The sequence below is a fragment of the Phodopus roborovskii genome, unplaced genomic scaffold (genome assembly GCF_943737965.1).
Source record: "Phodopus roborovskii unplaced genomic scaffold, PHOROB, whole genome shotgun sequence".
Lineage (NCBI taxonomy): Eukaryota > Metazoa > Chordata > Mammalia > Rodentia > Cricetidae > Phodopus > Phodopus roborovskii.
In genome coordinates this window covers 2,690,491-2,717,323 of record NW_026126487.1, presented here as the reverse complement: position 1 = coordinate 2,717,323, position 26,833 = coordinate 2,690,491, and the positions used below count along the sequence as shown (strand labels likewise).

General features: G+C 45.8%; 1 protein-coding gene across 2 annotated transcripts in view; it reads right to left on the bottom strand.

Annotated features, from left to right (window-relative positions):
* Window positions 1-4,003: 4,003 nt before the first annotated feature.
* Fto (FTO alpha-ketoglutarate dependent dioxygenase) overlaps window positions 4,004-26,833 on the bottom strand; it is a 345,911-nt gene continuing 323,081 nt past the window's right edge. For both annotated transcript variants that reach the window (XM_051195118.1, XM_051195117.1), the window contains exon 9: window positions 4,004-6,153. In XM_051195118.1, the coding sequence (XP_051051075.1) occupies window positions 6,000-6,153 (154 nt within the window). In that variant the 3' untranslated portion in view covers window positions 4,004-5,999. The remainder of the gene's footprint in view (window positions 6,154-26,833) is intronic.

Below are 26,833 nucleotides of genomic sequence, written 5' to 3'. Positions count from 1 at the left end.
CATTGCATTGATCAAGGGGCATGTATGAAATACACTGCCTACTAAACTCTGTTTTGATTTTGTCAAAAGAAAACTAAGCATCCATGGTAAACAGGGTTTGATTGTTCACATAGTCCCTGGGATGCCTCTCAGCTTGACCCTGGCTGCGAGCAGTAGAGGGGGACAGTGGGAATCCTATATACCTGCCCCAGCTCTAATCACTGTAATCAAATGCAACTCACTGTCAGAAGGGTTGGGAAGTGGGGAGATGGAAGGAGGGGACCAGGGAACCCGTTTCCACGGTGGGTGAGTTACCAGCTGCAGCTTTTGCTGCTCTGAGAAACCGATTCATCCCTTGTGGGGATTGGGAGTTGTCCCCTCCTTCATTTGAAAGGAAAACTGGGGTTATAAGTGGGGGACAGCCATTTTGCCAAGAAGCAAATTGAAGCACATTCGCTTTCCCTGCAGTATTTGAGGCTCTAGCATAACTTGAAGAATGGAACACAACTGGTCTCAGCTATGGTGTGTTGTCACAGGGTGTACGGGGTCTGGAAAACAACAAAAAACTCAAGAGCAGCCCTTAGTGTGCTTCTCATGGCTGTTTGGAGAGGCAGGCTTGCTGCTGGTGAAGCTCCCAGAGTGAGTCATGTGCCACTGCCTTGCCTGGTCAGAAGCGAGAAACATTCCGGGGCTCTAGCAACACTCTCTGTGAGTCTGCATGGGCTTGGCTACTTATATCTCCCTAGGGGGAGGAAATCGCACAGAGCACAGAGGAAATCACACAAAGCACAGGACCAGTGGGTTTAAGCATGAGGATCCCTCTGGCTTATGGATGTTCTTGTGTTTAGAAAGGTCAGAAGGTCACTTCTATACTGGTGGGATGGCTGTTGATTTTTTTCCTCCTTTACATTTTTGCAGAGCTACGAATGAAACTCAGGGTCCCCATATGCTAGGCAAGTACTGTGCCATTGAGCTACCTGTCTAGCTCCATGGGTGATCTGTATGTGCCCAGACAAGACCACCACATGGTCACCAACCAAGAAGGCCAGCTGACCCAAGTTCAGAACCACTGTGCATTGGAAAAAACAGCTCTTACAGAGTAGCCTTGTACTGGTCTAAGACCACTTCTGCAGGTTCAAAACAAAGAGAAAACCCAGGCTGCAAGCTCTTCATTTGTACAGGTGTCAGATAAGTCAGTAGCTTTTGTAAAATTGATGAATTTTGTCTAAAGGCAAGTGCAGACAGGCAAACAGATCTGTATCTGCTGTGATCCATTTAGCCCGACACATATGTGCGGGGGAGCTGGTTCACCTCGACTCCTGCAGGACTGATGAAAAGTAAATGCGGACAAAGTCATGCACTGCGTCATTGGAAAAGAATCACCAAGTCTAATGGTGGGAGTTAATTAATGCTTCCCTCCCCCAAAGCGGGCTGACCCTGGTCCTTAGGCATCCGAGTCAATAAACAATTGTTGTACACAGGCCATCCATTAGAAGGTGAGGCAGGAATGTTTTTAAGCAAATCTGAAATTGCCAGGGGTGACCTAATCCTGCTGCAGTAATGGCAGTATGAAGGAATCATTTTTCATACCATCTCATTTATAAGAAGTTCCAGGCCATCTCCTGAGAAAAAAAATGGGAGCCATGAAGAGCGACTGGGCTAAAGAAGTGCTGGTGGCATTCTCTTCTCAAGCAAACTGTAGCTGGCTGCTGTGCTCTCTTTCTTGGTGATCATTGACTATTGGTTGGGGTGTTGTCGATTATAGTAACTGACAAGCGCTGAGTGATTACTGAGGTCTGATGGGACTCACTGATGGTGCCTGACTGCAGGGTGTGGGGCACAGCCAAGTGTTAGCCCACATCTCTATCTTCCCCACACTGGGTCAATGATGACTGGATTGCAGAGGTAAGCCATTTGCCTGAGTCACAAAGCAAGACTTTTTGATGTCAGGTAACTGGATTCATGATGGCCGGTACTTCCTGAAGACCCATGCGTGCTAGCCCCATCTGCTGCTCTTACATGCATGGGAACTTGCATGCCCTTCATGACCTGCTCAGGCAATAGTCACATTATTGCACCTACCATTTTGTAGACAAGAGGTATGAAAGGCGTGTGTAGCTGTAGGGTCACACATCCACAACTAGCACAGACCCAGAAAGCCTGTATCCATAAGCCTCTACTGCCACTCAGGACTCAGGTTTCGGGAAATCATGTCAACAGAATAGATGGGCATGTGTCTAAAGGAAAACTAGCTCCCACTGTTGGAAGATTAAGGCTAGATATCAGAAAGAACCTGTGTTGGCAAGGTTCTATGGGGAAAGTGAACCATATGGTGAGAAGAGGAAGTCAGAGTAGAGGATTATGGATGTAGCTACTTGGGATTATGGCCAGGTTGCAGCAAGGGGTCTTGGGAGGACATTCTGCCTTGTCCTACACACAGAGACATGGGAATGGCCCTTCAGCCCCTTCCTGGAGTCACCAGCATACTCTGGAGTCTATCCAAATCTCTCCATGTCTCAGGGAAGCAAGAGTACTCCTTTTGCTGGCAAACCCCCAGAACGGCCTCCCAAACACAGTGGCAGCCCTGGGTGTCCTTGCCTCCTTTTAGAAGTCATTATGGCAGGCCTGCCTTCTCTGTCCTCTCAGGGCTGCTGGCTCTCTGTGGCTCTCACAGCAGTCTCGGTGGCAGTCATTACAGCCCGCCTGCGCCTTCCTCCCTCTTTATGGTTGTCAAATTGATTTCACCACCTCGATACCTATGGCTCCCAATGAAACTTAATTAAAAATACCATTTAATCACAGAGTAACAAAGGCAAACTGGATAAACGGCATTACCACTTCAGCGCCTTTTAATCCGCGCCGCTTCGCTCCATCTGAACCTGTTTGGATGAGAATCGCCTTTTCAAATCAGAATCCCCTTGTCTTCCATGCACTCGCCTCTGACAGATCCCCAGAATAAACAGTATTTAGTGTGGCATGGATCCAAATGTATGCAATTTGCCCAGTGGTAAAATCAGCCTTAACTAGAGCAGGCAAAAAAAAAAAAGTTGCACTGGAAAATACCTTCCCTGGAAACATATACCAAGCCTGTGCCCCAGCATTAGGCAGGGCTCATGCAATCTCATTTCTGGCACCCCTCCACTCACTTAGTGATGGATTTGGAAGCTTATTACTAAAATTGTGTCACAAGCCATGCCATGACCCCACTCTTTTCTGTCTAGAAAACTCTGTCAGGCAGGAGGCTGCTGGTAAGAACAGGAATGGATGGACCACTGTGGGTGCTGCTCAGCATGGAATTCCTGGCTGCCAAGATGCTCCCTGGAAGTGGGTCTGTTTGTCCCCATGACTTAGGATCCAGCATTTGTTGGAGCAATGGCTGAAAGCATAAAATATCTCATCAAGTTGCCCCCACCTGTCCTGTGGAAAATCCTCATATTACCTAGGCAACACTGCTTCTGCTTCTGCTCTAGTGGGGATGGCAGGACTCCCCTGACTTTCTCCGCCTGGGCCACAAAAGCTCTTTTTCTTCCTTGAAGCCACCTTTCCAAGGGCCCCCCAGCCTTGTAGTCTTTGTGACTGCCATCCTCTCTTCTGGAAAGGTCTTCCACACTGCCCCTGGATAATCTACCCTCCTCCTCTGTTACTGCTCACCAGTTCCCCTCCATGCCCCACCTAGGTGTTTCCCTTCCAAGCACAAGCATCTAGGATGATCATATCACAGTATTGGTTTCTTGTCTGTCTCCCCATGACAGTATACATTCCTTGGAGTCCCTGAAAGACAGATTGGTGGTAGGATCAGACCTAGGGCTCCACACACTGCTAGAGTCCGAACAGAGGAAGGCTGAAGCCCCTGAGGGTAATGCATCTTTTAGATCAATTTCCTCAAGTGGGCTGTAACCTGCCAGCCAGGAAAGACTGGTAGGAAAGCAGGTAGGAGCTACCGGAGGATTGAGAACCACTTCCATCCACCCAGCAACCCCCTTCCCCCCTTGTATGCAAGGACAAAAACACCACAGTCACACTTTGGTTTCTCATCTTTATTGTGTATGATCAGGTGCACACAGCACAGCAGTACAAGCAGACCATGAACACAGTTCAACAGGAGGAACACATACTGAGCACTCGACACTACTGCTTTCTACTAAAGGGTGTGAGCAAGCAGGTTTAGAAAGCACTGCTGGGAGGAGCATGTTTACAAAATGATGCCAAGGAGTAGCAGGGTCGTAGCAGAGCACAGAGGTCACACACACTGCCAAGCCACTGCCATGCGAGTAGAGACCCAGGAGCTCATAGGTGTCCTGACTTCTAAAGAGAATGCAAAAAATTTTATTTTATGTGGAATCTCCCAATTTTTAATTTTGGCATCTAATGCAATAGAGCACAGAGGAAGTAGCATGGGGCCTAATGAACCAGAGCCAGGCGGCGGGGGATGTGGTGATAGGCCAGCCTGTGACATCTGAAGCCAACTACACCTTTCTTAGGTCATTTCACTTCATCTATGCTAGTACCCTCTGAGAATGGACCTCACCTCTGTACTGATGAGGAAGTTGCAGCTCAGTAATAAAAGGGGATAAATCAAGGCCTAAGAGACTTGGGTCCCTGCACCACGAAATCCTAGCTTCTTTGGGAAATGCAGCTCCGAGGGCTAATTCTGGCCCGGGAAGGCATCTCAGACCGGATCCTGACTGCAGCAAAAACACTATTGTGTTTGTACACACTCGACATGCAGAAAGTCCCGACCAATACAAGAAAATCATAGGCTGAGGGAAGGGGCTAACTATTGTCAACATTTCTGTAGCCACCAAAAGGCCTCAGGACAGCAGAAAAAGATATGGGCCTTGAGACACAGACAGTAAAGGACTGCAGCGGGGGAGGAAGACTGCCAAATCCAGGGCAGCTCACATAACAACGCTAATACGTATCGGGCGTTGAGCTAGGTATGCTAGAAATCGCTTCAGGTCTGTAGCTCGGTCATGTCACTTAATCTTCATGTTAGCAGTTAATACTTTTAACCCTCCCACCATACAGACGAGGAAACTAAGATACAAGGACATGAGAAGGTCACACAGTGAGTGGGAAAACGTAATCCTGGCACTTTGAAATTAGAATTCAGGCTTAACATCTCCCCTTAGCCTAAAATGTTCTGGCATCACTGGGATGGGGAGTTGGGTCCTTCAAGTTCCCGTGCTTCAGTACCCGCAAATGGGGGAGTTTTAGGGGGCGGGCCTGCCACTGGATCAGGGAAGCCCCGTGAAGCCAGGATGTGGCTATTTCCTTTGCTGTTCCTTCCTCTTCCCGTGTGCAGTGTACAGGGCTCACAGTCAGGCCCTCACTGAGCTTCGTCTCTGAGGAGGGAGGGTTACTGTTCAGCAGTTGCTTTCCCTTTCTTCCCTCTATGGTTATGGCAGTAATAGCTGCTACAGAAAACCATAAGAGGGTTTAAACTTGAAACATGGAAACATCCAAATGTTGCCTAAAACCACAGTCACCGATACCCTCCTGCCAGTCACCTGACACGTGGCCAGGGCAACCGAAGAAGGGATTTTTCCAACTATAATCAAGCTGAATTTAGTTGGTCTGCAGCCACAGTGAGCTAGTAACTGCCATCTTGGATGGTCCAACCTCCAGAGCTAAGGTGAGAAGCTCGGATAGATCTGTCCAGTTCTATGGTCCAATGCCTGGGTCTATTCCCAGTCTCTGAGGTGGCTAGCTAGAGAGGAAAGAAGGTGAGGCTTGTCACAGGCTTAGCTCACGACAAAAGGGTTCCCAAAGGGGCAAAAAAGGTCGGGGAATACTTTTTGGGTGTGTGTGTGTGTTCTAGTTTAACACCAAATCAGACTAAAATACTGAGTGATTTTTCAACATTTTAGAATTTGTGAGCTTTATTTTCTGGCTGTCTTGAATTGGAACCCAGGTCCTATCACCTATGGGGTGAGAGGTGTTTACACTACCCTTGTCCTAGGTTTGGGAAGGAAAGCCAACGCTATCTTTTCCTTCTCCACCAAAGACTTGTGCTTCCTCTAGGGCCGTGATTCCAGAAGCTGGCTTCTGAGCTCGGAAACCACTTCTGTGAGGTCGAAGGGCAGAGGCATGGAAGGGTCATCCTTCTCCCAGTAGGGCCGGCAGTCTGGCTTCTGATGAGCTGGTAAAGACCGGATGATTCTGGACTGGCACCTAGGAGAGGAAGAGCAGCCGTTAACCCACTGGGAAAGCACCGGAAGTTCCAGGCTTCTGGGAAACGCGGACACTAATACTGTTAAATGCTCCAACAAGAGCTGTGAAAGGGAAGACGAAGGTGAAGTGTGAGGAGATGCTCGCCAGGTGGAAAGAACACATTTCTGAGGAAAACCTGTCCCTCTGAGTGTTGGAGCTTCAAGCTTTTCCAATTCCCTGATCTGTATCATCTCCAGTGGCTTCAGAAAAGCCAATCACCAGGGAAATTGAGTTACTCTGCCTTTAAAATGGTGAATTATTTTTTCATTATCTCAACAGTTATTTAAAGTGTGTGATTAAGCCATTATCAGATTTAAATGTTTGTGGGATTTCAATGTATTACTAGATTACTGGGAAAGATTAAATTGAATTTACTGCATTAAAACGTCCAAGAATAGATTAAACAATATTACAGGCCAGGATTGACTTTGGAGATCCTGGAGATTTACAAGTGTCCCAGCTTGCTGGGCTCAGGAAAAAGGCACTCCAAGGAGAGAGAGGTTTATAAGGATATATGCAAATAGAGGTTAATAATCATTTCCGCTGATGAATAGGTGGGAAAACTTCCACCAAATTAAATTAAGAGGCTAGCAAGAGTTAGTCCCCAAGGAAAACACTTAAATCACCGTTTTTATTAAATGGATTATTCATCAATAGTAGAGAAATTAATTATCATATGCTGCTAAATTATAGCCTGCTAGGAAAAAGTTGGGGTAACATGCTCACATCTCCGAGGTACCATCCTCTTGGAGAGCTGTGCTCATCTAAAATTGGGCTTGGGAAATGCTTTGGCTTCAGTTCTAGTTATCTGAAAAATGAGGGCCATAAAAAAAAAAAAAAAAAAGAAATGGGTGTACTAAGTGATGAATGATTCCTTATAAGCTGAGCACAGACACCAAACCTGTGTTTGCAACAGCTGGGTGGGTGCCCCTACCTCTGCCCTCCCCGCTTGTTGTCAGTAGAAGTGGCCACACCCACTTAAAGTCATAGGACTCAGTGAGATCCTCATGGAAAGACGTTTCTTCTCTGGGGGATTATTAATGGTGAGGGGATTCCCAGGGGAAAGCATACTTCAACTTTACACCTATTTTCGCATGTGGTTAATTGCTATACCGGCATCCTATGCACTCAATCCGTCGTACATTACACGTAACATTCCAATATATCTTCTGCTCTCCGCATCAGACCCTGATAATAGCGTCTGTTAACATGCACTAAGTACTATTATGTAGCACATCACTTCATAAATAATAAGATTAGCTGACCTCAGGGCCCCAAGAAGAGTAATGTGTTTAAATGTTCTCATTATTTATTTAAAACAAGAATTAAAGCAACAGAAGCAGCTCCTGACAATCCTCTTAGCATAAATATTCAACTGTTTGTGCTGATGAGCACACGCAGCATGGGGGGCAGAGGGCATGCTCGGCAGCCTACTTCATAATAGGTGCTGGAGCCCACGCTGCTTGCTGTCGCCCTTCTCAGGGTGCGTCTCTGCAATTCCTGTGACAGTCTCTAAATCACTTGAAAGAGACGAGGGGGAAATTAATATTCAAGGGAAGCTGCGACTAATTACAAAGGGACCCAGCAAAGCTTTTTAAATTGTGCTTTCTCTTGACCTCAGAATAGCAGAGTAATGCTCAATTTACTGGGTAGGTAAAGTTATTCCAAATTGAGCATTTCAATCTCACAGTGGATAAATTATCCGTGCACATATTATCCTGCTTGGCAGATTAAAGGGCTGTGATAAGTGTTGATCCACCTAGAATATCATAAGGTTTGTAAAAAGTCAATAGAGATGCTTTCTCAGCTGTCAAATGGTTTTGCCTCCTCACTTTGAGAAAGTATTAAAAATATTCAGGCCCATGGCAGAGCTATGTGCATGCTGGCCTGCTTCTGGGCAAGCTGCTTCCCAGCTTGCTGCCACTGTTCTCACCAAGGATGGCTGTTGAGAGCCCTACTTGGTATCATTAAAACTGTGGACAGGCATGTATCTCTCTCTCTCTCTCTCTCTCTCTCTCTCTCTCTCTCTCTCTCTCTCTCTCTCTCTCTCTCTCCCTTGCTAATTTCCAAATGCCAGTGAGAGAGCTAAGTAAGATACCAGTTTTGAGAAGGGGTCCCGCCCCCTCCAGCTACACCAGACTGTGGAAGGGGACAAACCAGGATTGAGAGTGATCTGGAGGCTTGTGCTCTTTCAGCTGTTATGTTTTACATCTTGCTCAAAGCACCTGTTTGCTAGAGTCTCAGTGTCCTTAGGTGGGGCAGTAGGGAGATGGCAGCATCAAGGGTCACACTGTTCTCTGGAGGTGCTGCTTCTGAGGGACACATCATTTGGGCACTTCTTTATCTTATGATGCTGCTTATGATCTAATGGTAGTGATGGGAATAATAATAATAATAATAATGATAATAATAATAATAATGGTTCAGTAGTTCCTGCTATCTATGCATTTATTTTTAGTTACCCACAGTCAACCAATGGAAAATTCTAGAAATAATTTACAAGTTTTAAGTTGTGCATAATTCTGAGCAGTGTGATGGGATCCTGTGTTCCACCCAGGATGTGAGTCACCTGTGTCTCTCATAACCCTGTAAGTACATTGTACAAGCCACTTGGTCCAATCACCATTATCTGGAGTCACAGAGAGTGGACAATCCTCCTGACACAAGGTCAGAAGGTCAACAGTGGCCCTGGGCTGCACGAAGCACCCATGTTATTGTTACCCATCTCAGCTCACCTCCTCATTGTAGGCATCTCAAAGGCAAGCACTACCCTCAGGGTGAGTGGAACGTGAGGCATTTTGAGAATGACAACTGAATTCACCTAATTCTATTGCAACACACTGTTAAAATGGTTCTGTTTTATTAGTTACTGGTGCTCATCTTTTTCGGTGCCTATCTTTAAATTAAACTATATCCTAGGCATGTATACCCCGGAAAAATTATAATTATCAGTCATTATTTCAAGCATGCCTAAGGACTCTGGGGAGATATTCCCTACAAGCAAGCTGGTGTGTGTGTGTGTTTGTGTGTGTGTGCGCGCGCGCACGTGCTCATGCTTGTGCATGTTGCAAAAATAACATTTTGACTTATGGGTGTGCTGTGATTAAATGAATGGACAGAGATAGTATCTGGAATACTGCCCAGCACACAGCTTGGTAACTATTAAATATCACCACTATCATTACTTCCACCATGAGTGCCAGTGACAGATGAGAGATGCCACCAGAGTATGGACTGTTAAGCTATAGCTCTCTGCTCCTTCCAAAGTCCCTTGGTAGGAGTCCCTGAACAGGTTGTCTAGGGGAAGCTCAGCAGCCCTGGCATAGTTCTTTCTGCCTTGAATCCAACAGCCTGTGACTGAATCTTGTCACAGGCAACATCCTGAGACACAGGCTTACCCAGTGAAGCTGCTGCAACTTTCTAGTGGCGGGCTATAGTATGCAGACTAAGGAAGGGGTAGACTTGCCACTTACTGGGTTGTTTCTTAGTATGCTAACCCTGGAGCCTATAGTTCCTTGTACAAGAGAGGGCCCTGAGTGTCTTCAGATGTGTTTGAGAAATGCCAAGCATGGTGGTGCAGTTAGTACCGCCTACTCCTGGTCATAAGAAGTGGCTAGAGAGGCACAGGACACAACCCAGAGAAACCAGAATCAAGTTGAGTTCTGATGCAGGAGCTGAGGGAAAATACCTCTTTCTCTTTCTCTCCTGATCTGTGCAACCCTGACCTCCCACGGTCATTTTGCTTTTCTGCCACCAGAGGCAGATTTCTACGCCATATTGTAAGGTGGAGTTAGGTCTCTGCAGACTTCATTCTCTCAAGCTTTATTGGCTAAGGTAGGTTTTTCTGCTACTTGCAACAAAGAATCCTGATGCCAGCCACTCTTCCCAGCTCAGCTACTCCCCACATTTTACAAGATTCACTGTCACCATGCGTTCATGTTACTGCATACAAACTATCTGTGCTTGAAAGTAGGGACTTGAGGGCTTTTTCCTAGAAAATAAGCCGGTTTTCACAGCCAGGATTGAATAATCTTTTCAGAAAATCTAAAAGATCTTACCGAACTTAGTGTTCTTCTCAGCTGTCACTGTCCCTAGCTACCTGGTATGAAGCCACAGCCTCCCCTTCCAGCCTTCATTCTCATTTCCTAAGGGAAAAACTCCATTTTTAGATGCTTCTGGAGTTAGCAAGTAAACCTGGATCAGCTTAGAAAACCCTGCCCCTCGCTTGAAATACTTAATGGAGCCAAACAGAACAGAACAGAACAGAAAACTACAAGTCCTTCATCCCTCTCTTTCCCATTCACCTGGCTTCCATTCAAAGGACTTGATGGGCCACACTCAAAGCTCTTTGCGGCTCAGGAGTGGCTCTCTCTGAACAACCTAGGGAGAGTGCAGGAAGCCGGCTGGCCCAGAGGTCCTGCAGCCTCCACCCTGAGGTGTAACTCACTGATTTCCCCCAGGGCTTCCTTTACATCTGGGTGATCAAGATGGCAGCTACATTAGTGAACATTGGTCACCATGCTAAAATTAACCACTTTAGCTAAAGTGTGTGTTAATTATGGGTATGCAAGCAGTCAATAAAGGTTAATGCAAAAGTCAAAGGATAAATTTCTTCCCTTATCGCGTCACTTCACAGACTAAATGACTAACATTATACTTTGTGTTTTTAATCAATAGGTTTTACAGTAATGTGCTGGCCATTGATTTTAAGAAAACACATATGGTTCTTCCTTGTCCCTAAATTTTGCAACAAATAAAGAAGAACAGGTAACATTTCCGACACTCTCCAGACAAGGATAAAGTTTCAGGACAAATGGTTTCTGCTAATAGATTCATGAGGATGGACAAGCTAAACACACACACACACACACACACACACACGAACTTCATGGAGAAATGTCATCAAGCACAGGCCAAGAAGAGAAAAGAAAAATGAATCACTAAATGAAATTTCTTTCCTGGGGAAGCAAACACTGAGGATAGCAACTATAATCTGTTATTTAAAGGTCCAGTACCCAGAGCTGTGTTCCTCCTTCAGAAAGCTGGAGGAGATGGTAGGGGCTAGCATCTAGATTCCTGTTTGCATGAGGCCTGCCTTATCCCAGGTTAATCCAGAAGCTGGCAGGAAGCTGGTTGGGCCCAGCCCCTACACAGAAGCTGGGTGCCCTTTGCATCACATCCTGTATCTTCATCATGGATTTCCATTTCCATCAAAATGGGTCCTGTCCATCAACTACTTAGCTTTTCTTCCCTAACTGAGATTTTTTTGGGAGAGTTCAAAACACTTATGGGGTGTGTGGAGGGGGGGCACAAACTTTTTCTTATTTCTAGGATTCTTGCTATAGCAAATAATTGAACAACCTTACTTTTCTTTCGTTTCTCCCTCAGGCTTTGAAGTTCTTACAGGCGTTATCTGCAGAAATAAATGATACCTGTTTATCCTTCAAGTGCATAAGTTCTTTCATTATAGTCTCTGGGTGACCTTGAGAAAATATCTCAAGCTCTCAGGTTACTCAGCTGGTCCATGAAGTGCACGGTCCTCTGCTCTGCTGGGTTATGTGGAGATGAGATTAGGTCATGCACATGAGGCCCTCCAAAGTAGGCAATAAATGCAAAGTACACATACATGCAATCATGCCAACACACCCAGCTCCTACAGGGTGCACATCCTACTTTTAAAGCGAAGCTGGTAATGCCATGCAATCCAGGAAGGCTCTTAGCACTGGCAAATAAAAACAAAGTGATAGGTGCTTCTAAAAGCAAGATTAGTTTAAACTAGTAACATCACCAGAAAATCTCTAATGACTAATGAAGTGTATTTTTCATGTCAGAATTTCCCCTGGAATTTTCCCCTACAGTGAGGCGAGGGTCACTCTGGCTAAAGTTAGTTGAGAGACTACTTTAGGATCTCAGCTATATCCAGATACATTCGCTCAAACAATATACACCAGTCTCAAGGCTTAGGAGGCCTCAGGGAAAAAACACTGGGGAGATCCACGCTAACCCACCAAGCCTGAGTGCCTGGAGCAGCTGGAGGAAAGCAGGAAATAATGACTGAAGGGAGCTTGGTTCCGTAAGGCCTGAGGCTTTCAAGGAGGTGGAGATCAGTGTGGCTACCTGGAATACCTGTCCCACCCAGTTTCTCTGGACAGTGAGGGATCACATCTGCCATACAGAGGGATGCAGAGTTTTCTATCTAGCATGGCTGCCCATTCCCTGACACATACACAATTTAAGGGATTTATTCTTGTTGTCCGCTTTAAACCCACTATTTAAAATCTAACTTTATATTGGAATGTAAAAAAATAGATTAATAATAAAAATACCCCCCCAATCTAACCTCAGGGCATTTCATTGTACTGTTTCTCACTGTGCTTTGTTTCAATTTCTTTCAGTGTGAGCATGTGTGCTGTGCGGGCAGGGGTATAATGATCTCGGCCTTAGGCTGGCATGGTGGTGGCATACCTAAGATTTCAGCATGGAGGAGAAAAAGCACAATTGTGAGTTCAAAGCCAGTCTGGGTTGCAGAGACTCTCCCCGCCTGCCCCTACACACACAAACAGGTAAACACACAAACAGGTAAACACACAAACAGATAAACACACATATTTATACTCACACACATATATCTACACATGCACACACACATACATGTCTTTGAAGTATGTGACACACAAACTTATCCTAGCACACTGGCCCCTCTGTGAATTTTTGACACTGCTATCATAACCATGGAAAATGCTGTCAATGAAGAAGCCACCTCATCTTACAGTTACCATGATGATCTACTTTGTAAAGGTGATACCATAAGTTAGCTTACCAACTTTGCATAACTCAGTTTATCTACTGCAGAAGCAGTTCCTAATTGACTTTCATGGAGGGACACACTCACTCTCCCTGTGAAAGGCTTCTCACCTCCTGCCTCCCTGTCACATTAGTGTTTTCAGATCAGTAAAGTCAACACACATCAGAGGGAGGAAACCCAACCTTCGCCCACAGGTCATCTTTCTTCTAGCTCAACATACCTTTTTCATAGACAGCACTTTTCAAACACAGACAGTTGAACCTGGTTTAAATCCTAGTTGTCTATAGATTTACCTTTGGGCCTCACACCATGGGAAGAAAGGAGTTGTCTAACAAACAAAAGGCTGTAAAGATGCTTTTAAAAGGCTCCAAATATCACATATACCCCAAACACTTTTGAACAGCAAGATGATGCCAACCAGTCATCGCACAAGAGATGGCTTGGTTGCTCAGCATAGACAGCCTGCTGTTTGGATCTTGGTCAAACACTGTGTGTGGATGGAGTGTTGACTCTACTGCTTGTTGGCTGGGCCAAGGAAGCAGCTGGGAAGGTAGCTGCTGGAACTGGATTGTGTTCTCCATACCTCCTTGAGACTCAAAAGGCCTTTCCACTATAACAAAGCTTTCAGAGCTCCCGACCCTTTCCTTCACAATGTAGATGACCCATAATTTACAAAATATTAGCCCCATGTCACCCCGAAACTACAAGTGGCATGCTTTGCATATGAAGCATATACCCAAAGGCTTTTGTGTTGAAGGCTTGATTTCAGAGGAGCAACACCAGGGAAGCAAGTGATTGGATCGTGAGGGTTCTGATCCAATCAATGAATTAATCCATTGATGGATTCCCAATTGAATGGATCATTGGCTCTCACTGGAGGTATGCCATTGAAGGCTATATCTTGTTCCTAGCCCCTTGCTCTGTCTCTCAGCTTCCTGTCTGTCATATGGTGAACAGTCTGTTACATCATGTTCCTACTGCCATGATGTCTGTCTGTCTCACCACTGGACTGATGGAGCAGGGCCAGCCAACCATAGAGAAACCTCTGAAACCTCTGAATCTTACTGTAAGTTGTTTATCAGAAAATGTGCGACAAGATCTTAGTTTTGTTTTAGTTTTTAAAGGAGAAAGAGCAATGAGGTTTCCAACTATGGGATTCTAAGAAGAGACTTCCTTCGCTAAGGGCTTCTGGTCTTTCTGGCTCAGTGAACTGGGACAGAGGTTCTACCAGAGAGAGAAAGGTATTCACAGTGTGATCAGATCAGGAGCTAAATGGATGGGAATGCAAGAGTTTCTTGCCATTTTAAGTCAGGGTTACTTTCTAGTCACAATATGGCCCAAAGGTATCTCCATTCTTTTTTGCAGGAGCCTAAAGGAGTATCACGCCCTCCTCCTGTTGCTATTGGGAACTGCCTCATTCAGAACTCTGCCCCATCCCCAGGCTAGGTGATTATACTGCAAGGACCTCACAGCATCCTCTTACTCCTGTTGCTCTGAAAATGGCTCTTTGAGGTTTGTTGGGGTTTTTCTTGCCATGGGAGAAATGTAGTTATTCTAGACTGTGCCACAGTGACAATTTTAGACCAAAGAGACAGCAAAAATGCTGCTGAAAACACAAAGGACCGCTGGTAATGTGTATTGTTTGCAGATACTCTGCACATTTTCCCTGTAAGTTTCTTGTCCCTGAGAAGGAACTGAAGCCAGGAAGATTAAAAGAAAAAAAATCAACCTAAGCTTTTATGACCGAACATAGGCTAGAGTCTGGATTCAAGGCCAGACTCATCTGACTCAGAACCTCAAGCTCTTTGTATTATTCAAAAAAGCAAACAAAGAAAGAATCCCTTGGGGGGGGTTGTTGAAAGGAGTTTTTGAGGGCATAAGTCCCCAAGTCAGACTCTCCAGAGGAGGGTCCTGAGAACCTTAATTTTATAAGTGACTTCAAGGAGCAGGCTATTCAGACAAACCTGTACCATGTGAACTTGCCCAAAGGACCACAGTGATGCTAAAGCAGGGATGTAATGAGGGACATAGGATGTCTCTGTGATCACACAGAACACTGAATTCATCTTCATTGCAGAGGAAACCAGGGACAGGACAGCTTCTGTAGATAAGCAACTGGGCCTGGTAAGCAGACAACTGGTGACTTTCCAGGGTTCAGAGCATCTATCAGGTCTCCCAAAGTCCCCCCCCCCCATCCCCACCTACTTCAGGGATGCTGGCAGGCTCATGCAACCACTTAATACATGAGACCGCTTGGCCCACCTCTCTGGTGTAAATCCTGGAGGCAGAAGGTTGGGAATAATTTTATCCCAGGTTCATTTGTCGGCTTGTCAGTTGCATAATGATGGTGATGAATGGGCTACCTTGACAGCAGAACATTTAGGAGCTGCTGACCTTTGATCTCTGGTCACATGATAGGGTCACCTGAAACCTGCATGACTTCTACCTGCTCAAGGGTAACAATATAAAGGTCAAGCGGGTTGGCAGTTCTATGTATCAAGTCTGAAGCAACTTGGTTAGAAGCTTTAAGAGAGGCCGGGTTGGGTTCCCCGGCACACAAAGCTATGGACGCACTGCAGAAATGGGCTTGACAAAAGCTATACAATTTCAAAGGAGGCTAGAGTAGCTTTCCTTGCAAGGGAATAGAATGAACTCATTATTTTTAAAGGGCAACAATGAAAACAAACACTTTGGAAGAAAATATATTCTGCCAATGACTCAGCCATTGGGAGGGAAAGCACACGGGCATACAACTTAATGAGTGTTATTAATGCCGTACCTGTACTGTGGCATAAGGTCCAATTGGATGCAATTACTGGAACAAAATCCCCACTGGGTATGATCAAGCCCTGCTTTCAGCCATAAAATACGGTCTCTCCACTGTCTCTCTGTCAGCACGACACCCCACAAAGAGCTGTGATTGACAAAAGATAACCCTTGCCAATTTCGTGACTTCCCTGTTGCTTGAAACCTAAGTCAAGTTTGCATGGGATAGTCTCAAACTTCAGAAAGATTCTAGAATAACTTGGGACCAGAAATTCAAGTCAGTGTGGTTTTAGATGCACTCATAGCATTTCAAGAAACATTTCTTCCTGCAATTCTCAGGATTTGCAAGTCTTTGAAAATCTTAGGATTTTCAAATGTTTGGAAAAATTCCATTTACTTAGAATCAGATAACAGCTGTCACATGGGCAATAAACATAATTATAAAAATTAAAGCAAGAGAGCCAATGCCATTGATTCTCAAACCTAGAAATTACATACCCAGGCAAGAAGCAGACGTCACAGAAAAATCTGATTTATACACAGGGTGTCTGGTTTTTACAGAGGCTGTTTGCCTGTAAAGTAAAAAACAAACAGACAGACAGACACTGGAGCATAATCCATTCATGCTCTGGAGAGATAAGCCAAGCAAAGGACAATGGCTTTCTGAATCTAAAGCCAGATGTTCTGACTAAGGGATGAGCACTGGAACAGTAAGCTGTTAAAAATCTTAGTCTATATTTCCCCATATGCTCACCTGTGGGTCTGTCTCCACAGCATTGCCAGTTTTGAAAATACTTCTGAGTGGAAGGAGCCTGTTTAACTAGGGTTTGGATGCTGAGAAACTCCCACTCAAGTCTATTTTAACCCTATTTGGAACTTGAGGTCCAGGAGCTCAAAGGTTCATGGTGCTTGCAATAGTGAGGTCTGGATCACCCAATACCAAGTTCTGGGCAACAGTTTACGTTCAGACTCCAGAGAAGATGAGGTGGACATAAGAGATGCCTGCTCACTAAGGGCACACCAGACTTCAGTTGTACACTCATGATTTGCACAGACTTAACAGGTAAGTAGAAGTCAAATTCTGATGGGCATGGTAGTGAGTAGTGTAATCTTGGTACTTTGGAGGAGAGGGGGGAGAAGGAGTAAGTAGGCCAACATTGCTTCCATGGTCCAGAAGAGCCTTCTCTATTTCCTGTGTATCTGTCTCCAGTTCTCTAGTTTTCTCTCTTTCCATTGGTCTACTTGTGCATTTGGCTCCACACACACACTGGCTTTAGCAGGCCAAGAACATGCTCAGGGCATTAGCATGCTGCTCCTTCCACTCAGGATTCCCCTCTCGACTGTCTATGGTGCTAACATTCCTTCTTGCCCTCCAAGATACTGCTTAGAGGCTCCAAAGAAAGGCTTTTGGGCTGTTTTGCTCCATTCTCTAGGCCTAGAGTAGACTTTGACACATAGGAACACACTAACGGCTGAAAACACTTGTGCCTGAACTGCTTAGATGAAATCAATCTCCCTACTGCAGAACCCTAACAGCAGCAATGGAGAGAATGTCAGATGGAGTCATAATAATAAATACATTATTACCTGTGGACAAGGACGATGCTGTGGTGGTGAGGACATGGGTTTGAGAATCTAGGACCTTGTTCTGCCACTAATTTACCATGTGACCTCAGATAAAACCTTGACTTTCTGGCCACCCTGTCTCACCTATATAAGGGGTTGGGTAAGACAACCCTTAAGAATGTCCCTAACTCTGAACAAAGACCCACATACACAAACTTACATGCTTGTTACCACCAGGGTAGCACACAGAGGTGTTATCTAATCCTTGGAGACAAGCCAACTGGGAGCCTTGCTCCAGGTCACAAGGCCACAGTGTCACACACACACGAGCCCAGCATGTTCCTTTTTTGGTAGAATCAGAAGTACCACCAGACACTGTCATTGTGATTTGCAGGCAGGTTCTGACTCTCTCAGACATAACATATGTGCACGGGAGACTCCCCTGGGCCACTAGCCAAAGTCTACAGGCTCTAAGCGGTCATTTCTTTTGCAGGATGGAGAGAATTACTCCTTTGCAGGGATCTTTATGTGTGGCTCTTATGAAGAAGAGAGGCCCAAAGCATAGCATGATTGAACTCAGGGTTCCTCTGTGGCCTCTGTATCAATACCGGCCCTGACTCCTCTCAATGATGGTGAGTAACATGCCAGTGTGAGCCCAAGTTGGTTTTCGTTAGGATGTTTTATCGCAGCAGTAGAAAGCATCTGCAACAAGCAGTAAAATAGGAAGGGAACCTACATTCGGCTGCTGGCAAGGGGTCTAGGGACTATGATGGTAAAAGGGGAAGGATGCTCATCTTTGCTTCACACTTAAGAAGTGCAGGGATGTAGGCCCCAGGAAGATTTAAAGGAACCTGCTGCTCCTTCCATGTTCTGCTCTGCCATCCACACATGGCTGTCTTTCTTGAGGTCTCCTGTGGTCCAGTATGTTCTAGCTACCATACTAGAGTCCTTGGCAGGTAGGAGAAAGAAAGAGGGTGAAGTGTGTCTTTTTCTCAGAAGGCCAGCCTACAAGGGAGGCTGGAAAGTGGCTGCCTTGCCCCTTTCTTCTGCATCAGAACTGAAGTTCTATATTAAGGAAGAAGGAATGAGTGGGTGGGTGGTGGTAGAAATCAGTACTTTTCTGCTTTAGTCTGTAAGTCAATAAATAGTAAGAGGGTTTTTGTAGAGACAAATGCTCTGTGGCAAGTTATAAAGGTATGTGAAGAAAAGAGCAAATGGGTACATGTGGAGGCACTGGCAGGGTGGCTCTGGTAGGTGTTTATCTGTCACAGAGTAAGTTACATCTCTGTGGCTGGAGGAATGTGAGCAGGGGACTGAAGACGGGGCCAGTGAAACCTAGGGTCTCAGAGGCCACCATGGAGACTAGATTGTTCCTAAGTGAGGGCTGAACCACTGGAGAGTTTCACACAGGAGGCCTCCATCCCTGTGCTTTGTAGGAGCTCCCACTAGAGGAAGCGTTCATGCTCGTCCCCACACAGACCTGGGGAAACTCGCAGAGGATCTTCCTGGAGTCTCCTGGCTTCCAGGAGCTCTGGGGCTGAGAGGGAGGGTAGACTGGGAGCCTTACTGTGCTGACAGTGTTCATGAATTGTCCCCTTTGCACTAGAACTTAAGAGACAGGCTAAGCCTCCCGTGATCCCGAGTCTACCCAAGGGCGTCCCTGCCCCAGAACTCTGCTCAAATCCAGTTTGAGGTGGTGTTCCTTTACTTTTCTTTGTTATGGATTCAGGCTGAGGAAGAGGCCTTGTATGCCTGAGCCAGCTTCAGAACCAGAGCTGAGCTGCTTTGAAAAATGACTTGGCTTGCAAGGCAGCTTTTACAAAGAGGGAGCAGACTGAATTCTAGGATCCCTATGTGCTTCTGGGGACACTGTCTCTGAACAGAGCCTCCTGGGACCTTAGGAAGAAAGGAGACTGCCAGAGGGATGGCCCTATTGGGGGTACTTGCATCCTTAATCCTTTGGCTAACAGGGCACATGGCCCTTTCTCTATCTTGGCCCCAGAAAGAGAAAGGCAGGGGATTCAAGGCATTAGGTACCTCTTCTAGTCATGTTCTCTAGTGGATGGTAGGGCCAAACATGTTCCTCTGGGCCTTGAGAGCTTGGGTCTATGGTTCCATCACTGTCCGGGGGTAACCTCATTCTCCTAGGACCTGAGTTTACTTACTTGTAAGGTGACCTTGAGGAGAGCACTTAAGAGGCATTGTATCATTTGTCAAGCTGAGACAGCACAGAGACCTGGAGTCACATCTGGTAAATACTGAAGGGTTGGCCAGTATTGGCCACCTCCTCTTATAGCCCCTGGCTCCGGGAAGAAGGCTCTCTTCCCACACGACAAATGAGCAAGGCCATGTCCTTGCCATGATGTCTGATAGTGATGAGGGGGTGAAGTGGATGACAGAGGTTCTGTGCAGACACCCAGAGGCCCTCACTGTGGAGTCCAGGCACTTTCTCATTTGCCCACAAGCAGAAGGTCATAAGGAATCAAAGGATGACATCTGCTGGAGCAGCATGTCATTAGAGAGGAGTCTGGGAACAGGAGGCCCATGACAAGCTACCTTCTAGCTTCTGAAAATGGCCGATTAACAGGGAAGCTCTGCTTCTTCCCAAGCAGGGCAGGAGACAGGGCAGCTGGGAATGGCCAGAGCTGGGCCGTGAGCCGGGCCAGCACAGTGAGGCCTGATTAGCTGCTGTGACCTTCCGCCCTGAGCCTGGCCTGTTGGGGAGCCAGGCTTCTCGGCAGACTGCTAAGTTGCAATTTATTCTTTTTGGAAGAACACTCTGCAGCTGAGAACACCTGGGAGTTGGACCAGCCTGCCTCACTGAGGCCATTATGCATCCTCTGCTGGCTTATTTCAATTGCTCTTTCTATGTGCAGACTGCCTGAGAGATGCCTGGTGCCCAGAGGTGCCTGTCAGTAAGTTCCAAGGCCAGGCTCTGGACATGCTACCAGCAAGTGGCCTTCCCTGTGAAGCATGGATGGCCTTTGCTCTGGCCTTCAAGCAATGCCACAAACTCTATACTGTTGATTCACTTTTTTTTTTTTTTTTTTTTTTTTTTTTTTTTTTTACCCCCAAGCGTGTGGAGAAAAAAAAGAAAAAAGAATGGTATTTTAAGACACAATGGTTAGTATGGTGGAGATAGGACCAGATGGTATTGCTTTCTGGGTGAGGAAGACATGTGAGTTCTCCCCTGGGTGAGAAAAGAAGGTAAATGCCTGGACAGTTGTGCCTAGGCCTGTCCACATGACTGGCCTTTTGGGAGAGATTTGTTCGGAAGAGCGGCAGATACACACTGCACAGGATTTAATTGGGTCTAAGTTGGTCTCCTGGAAGTGCCTGGGAACTATGGCCACTAACTCTTTTAAAATGATTTATAAAGTTCCTTTCCAGGAGAGAGGTCTTTGGGCAGCGGACCTGTGAATTATTTCTCCATTGTGGGTAGAGATGAGGACAAGGAACAGCTCCAGTGTAAGGGTTCCGACGCTCTCCCCGGAAAGGAAGGACTTACCATTTCTCAGCGAGGTAATTTCTGACAGCCATGCTTGCTCTTCCCAACTTCAAATTTGATAGAACCTCTGTCCTTGGGAGCTAATCTCATCTGCTACTCCCTCAGCTTACAGTGATGCTAACAGACTGGATTGTGACAAAGTCGGGGACCAGCATCCTCTGGCCCTTCCTGCGTCTACGTGACATCTTTTGAGCATCTCTCTGTGTCCAGATGTCAGTGGCTCTCAGTGATGCTGGTATAGTTAGCATTCCACCTTACAGATGGGAACACTGTGTGGGCATGTAACTTACCTAAGCCACCAGAGCTTGTACCCCAGAGCCCATGATGCAAATCATTATCCTCCAGTGTTACCGAGTCACCCCGAAGTTCTAAATCTAATGATATAGAAGACAGTTCAGGATGATAGAATAGTGTCCCTCCCTAGCTCATCTGTTTCCCATGCTGCCTCTAGTATGCACTGACCACTGTTTCTTGATTGGTCAACTATGGGCATTACATGAAATATTGCATTCTTTACACATTGGTATTACATTAGTCTCCCTTATTCCACACATGTGTGAATAGTGTCTGTGGTAACTAGCTCTTAAGAACCCGGTGACAGGAGAGGTGACACTGACTAATTTCTTACAACCTTGGTGATTTCTGCTTTTGTATCCTTTAGGAGTCTTGAGCTGATTCTGAAGACTGGATGCTATTCTGCTAGAGAGACCTCAGGGAGGAAGCCTTCCTGAAATGCCAAGAAGGAAGCTGGGAAATCTCATGGCTGAAGAAGCTCTGTGCCCCAGCCACTACCAGAGTCCTGTGTGACCAGCTGAGACCTGGACCACCAACAGATGACAAGAGTCTCAAGCCCAGGTAAGAAACAACAAACTGTAGCTATCTGAAGTCATAGGGTTGAGGTAAGTGTGTTGTGGTGGAGAGCTGGCGGGTTGTTTTCAGTCGCTGCATTTGCTGTCTGTAACTTCAGATGATAGGCTTACATTTCTCTTAGTTTTGCTTCCCTCGGGGCCTCTCAGTCTGGGCCTCCCAGGGAAGTCTTCTCTCTGGAAATGCCCAGAGGCAGGTCTCTTGGTTGAGTCCAGATTTCCTCAAGTTGGCAGTTACAATTAACTTTTTTTATATGGTTCTGATGCACAAAAGTCTGTAATTTTGGTGATGTCCAATTTGTATGCTTTTTTTTCCTCCACTAACTTTTTGTAGGTTTGTTTGGCACATGTGTGCATGTGCCTTGCTACTCAGTCGAGGCTGTCCTTAAACTTGAGATTCTCTTGCCTCCTGAGTGCGGGTTTATAGGAGAGTACCACTGTACCCAGCAGTTTGCATACAGCACAGCTCAGCCTGGAATGAGGAACTGAGTCAGGTTGGAATGGAAGGCTACATGCTTCCTAGTGCTTCCCTTCCCGTGCTCGGGCTGTTCTACACTACACCATCCTCAAGATACTCAGCGGCCTTCAAACAAGCAGAAGCTCCTATTGTACTGTTAACCCGGGAAGAAGATGTTTCCTAAAACTAAAAGTTACCGGTGTGAATTGTTTTCACATTCTAGAATCTTTCACTGGAACACTTGGTTGGAGGTTTTCTTTCTCTAGCGTTGTAAGCTCACAGGATCTGGCTGTGTGTATGCTTCACTTCTCTCTCTCTCTCTCTCTCTCTCTCTCTCTCTCTCTCTCTCTCTCTCTCTCTCTCTCTCTCTCTCTCTGGCTTTTTGAGACAGGGTTTCTCTGTGTAGCTTTGGAGTCTGTCTTGGCACACATTCTGTAGACCATGCTGGCCTCAAATTCACAAAGATCTGCCTGCCTCTGCCTCCCTAGTGCTGGGATTAAAGGCCTCTGCCACCACCACCCGGCTTATGCTTGTCTCTTTAAGCCAGAGGAGCAGGGGTTGGGGGGCATCTCAGCACTTCCCCAATCACACCTAAGGATGATCTCTAAGACCTTGAACAAAAGCTGTGCATGGGATTTAACTCTCCCAACTCCTAGCAAGAGGCTGCTGGAGGTGTATTTATTTAGGCCACCTGTGCATATCCTGATTTGTAGGCCATAGTCACTGTCACCTCTCTCAAATGTGGATGCTGGCAGATAAGGCTAGTGAGTACCCAGCAGCATGTAGGGGAGCACCCTCTACGGTTAAAGGCATTCCCAGTGGGCAGCTGCAGTTCAGAGGACATAGTCCAGTGTGAGTAACTAGTCCATGAAACAAGAAACTCTGTACAAAGATGAGGGCACCCCTGACAGCACAGTGTTTTCTTTCCCATGCTGAGAATATTTAATTCACTGCCATGTTTGGAATACCTATTTATTTGTGGGTACTAGGATACAAAGTATCTACTAACTATAGCTCAGTGGAAGAGTGCTCAGGTAGTATGAGCAAGGCTCTGAGTTGAGTCTCCAGCCTCCAGCATTCAATGGGGGTAGTACAAACAAAGGGTAGTACAAACATCTTTGAATTGTTATTTGTACTAGTCAGTATGCCAGTTAGATAGTCTTACCAAACTGTCTCACCTCCAAACAGATGTTCTCCAGAATTTGAGAACCTAGAAACCAGTTTCCACTGCTGTATTAATTGCAGGATACCCACAGAATGGATGTCCTGGCAACGGTGAAATGGGGGAGATTAATATGCTCTGCCACAGAAAGATTTCCAAACACAAGACAATTGTTAATTTAAAAAACAAAACAACAACAACAACAAAAACCAATGTGGACATTGATTTCACCAGCAAAGGAACCAGTTACATTTGTCTATGGGGCCCAAGCACTATCTACAGCTACACAGAATAACATCTGGGGTCAAAGGGCCTGTGCGGGTGATCTGTGTCCTTATCTAAAAATCTGCCGTTTTTATAAAGGGAATATATTTGTGCATTATACTTGTGTAACTGAAAATAGATGGAGGTACAAACAACTTCAAATAAATGGCTCTCCTCAGCTGGGGAGGCTCGGCAGGTGTTCAAGGTCATGATGCCTTCAGTCCCAGTTTCCACACTTTCAGAGCCACTTCTGGGAACCCAGTGAGAACTAAATTCCTGGTCTAGACAGGTCAACCAGATAAAGCAGGTCTTTTGCACTGTAAAGGAAATTTACCCACAGTATTCCTTGTTGCTTTAATAAAGGCAGGCTCCTTGGAGGGCTGGAGGGGAGATCTATTCTGAGAGTCCACCTTGTGACTCTAAACTTCTGTGAATGAGACTGAGGCTCAGCATCGGGAGAGTTAAGAAGGAGTAGAAAGGACCAGTTCCTAATCCTGAACGTCAGACTTCTCTCCCCTCTGCACGCTTGTTAAGAAAACTTGTCAAAACAAAGCTGGCAAGTGGAAACAGATGCTGTTTCTACCAAATGCTCCGAGGACTGGCTGCAGGCAGCCCTGTTTGTTTTCAGAGTTAACTGTACCAACTGCCTCTCCTTGCCCTCTGTGAAGCCCCTGGCATGCTTCTTTGGCCCCTCTGGGCACACATGCTCAAAAAATGCCTGGTCATGGAGGCCCAAGTTCCCTCATGTCTTAAGGACAGGGCAAGGGCTCTTTGCCCGGAGCACCCTCCACAGCAAAGTGGGCACATTCTTAGATGGCCCCCAAAAGGAAAGTGTCAGCTCTCTCAGCTGACTCTGCCTTGCCCTTCCCTAAGTGGTCTTCCCTAAGATGCCAAGGGGCCTGGGACTACAAGCCTCACCCCTGCAGTTCACAACCCCTCCCCCAAGTCTTTGCTTTTAGGCACCTATTTTGCTAAAGGCATTTAACTCTAATTCCATTTGACTTCAATTGTGTCCAAATTACTGTAAAAAGGAAGAAGACAACAAGCTGTAAATATGAAGAGAGACAGAAAATCATTGAGAATCCTGCCTTTATGAATATTTGATGAGGAAAGGTTAGATCCATAGCTGGTAAATTATAAGAAATTATGTCCGTCATGTGACTCTGTCAGCAGAGGTTAATACAAATGGGTTGGGACTTAGTTGGGATGACAATGCAGATTAAAAAAGATTTGTCCTATCCCCACTGCAATTCCTTTTTCTTCTATTATTGGTGTAATAGAGTTGATCATTGGGATTGTGGCGACAGAGCACTTGGGTTGTTTTCTCAGTCCCCGTCACTACATTTTCACAATACATTTTTCATCTCTGCTAATCTTGCCCTTAATTGTGTGGTTGCTGTGGGCAGGATCCAATTATTAACTCTTTTGATCCTGCCTTGGAGCTTGTTGATGAGATGCACACAGGGCAGCATGCCTGCATTTCTCCGCAGTTGGATGCATGGATCTTGTGGTTCATTTAGTGTAAGCAGGAAAAATAAAAATGGTTATTTTGCTCAAATAACAGCTCTAGCCAAGTGTGAAATTGTATATAATTGTGTTATAGGATCCTGCCCGGGTTAAAGGGCTTTTTGGAGCTTCCATTATGAACCTCATTTCTCAGGTATTTATGATTTGTTTTCAGTTTAAAAAAATATGAATTAGGCTTGCTATGTTCTGCCTGCAGGCTTATTGTTGTTGTTGTTATTTTGCTAAGGGGATTAAAGAGGCCATCCTGGATCTTTTGTAGCAAGATGGAAAATGTAACTTATATCCAGTGCCTTGAGCTAAGTGGAGGTGGGACAGTAACCTCTGGAAGTACAGGTGTCCCAGTGAGCGTGGTACACCTTCAACAAGGCTGGGGGACCTGGAAAAGGGATGGTGGTGAGAAGCCAGCTCCCGAAGAAAGGTGAATAGGGCCAGTGAGATACTCAGCTGGTAAAGTCACTTGCCACCCAGCCTGGTGATCTGAGTTCCATCCCTGGCCCCACGGGGTTGAAGGAGAGAACTGATCATCACACATGCTCCTTAGAATATGCACCTAGCCTTATGCCCTACCCTACTAAATAGATAAATAAGTATAATTCATAAATAAAATATTGAACAGTTTAAAAAGAAACACAAGTGGGCGCTTCTGTCTCCCTGCGTCATGCCAATGGGCACCAGTGCCTGTGTGCCATCGATGGGTGAGCTCCTGGGAGGAGACATCACGATGGCCTAAGGCCAGCCTCTCTCTGATCATTATACGCCATGAATTATACACTTTCATAAAGTGGCTGTACACTTATAAAGGAATGGAGATGGCTGAGCATCTTATCTGGGAACCACCAAGGAGAAAGGCAAATGTCATTTTTTTTTTTCCCCAGTAAGTGCAAGCAAATGAAGGAAAACTCTAGAGAAAGGAGGATGAGAGCCCATAACAGAAAGGTGAATTAATGAAGTCCACTCATGCCAGCACCCCCAGAGTCCTCAGTATGTCTCTAAATCTAAGCTAAAGCCAGGAGAACATCGTTTGGAAAGGGGCTAAGTGTGATATCCAAAGGAATAATTGGAGCTGTCATGCTGCAGCAATCTGCACTAGGAGCATCATCCAGCAAGGACCACCTAGAGTTCTCCCAACAGAGGGGTTTGCCCTGCCTACACTCACAGCCACCCCAAAGTAGGAAATTTAACACATCAGGGAGTCCACTGGATTATCAAATCGACTAATCAATAGCATTGACAATATTTCTGCCTAAAAGCATTGGGAAGCAGCAAGTAAGTCACCAAGGCAGACGGGATATTTGCCAATACATTACCTTAGGCCTGTGACTTCTGCCAAGGGCCCAGGGGGCACCTTACTTTTCTTCCTAAGGCTTGAACTTTTCTGCCTAAGTGATTTCTCCCTGCTTGAGTTGAGTCAACAGCATCCTTCCTCAAGAACTGGTACAGGGAACATATGCAAATCACACAGGCCCAGTCTCCCAAGGCTCTGAAGCAGCATGTGGCCCATACCATTACCCTGTCTCAGCACCTCCCCACCCTCACTCTGTAAATCTCAGCTGTGTGTGTGTAACATCGCTACACTCAATGGGATACAAATGGCTTCTTCGTGTATCTGGATTGCTCCTGAGACTTGAGCCACCTGAAGAGTCTGTCCCCTTGGTGTGACCTATACCTGGTGGTTCTGAAAAGACATTTTGGCCACTCTCTACTTAAGGAATTTAATGCT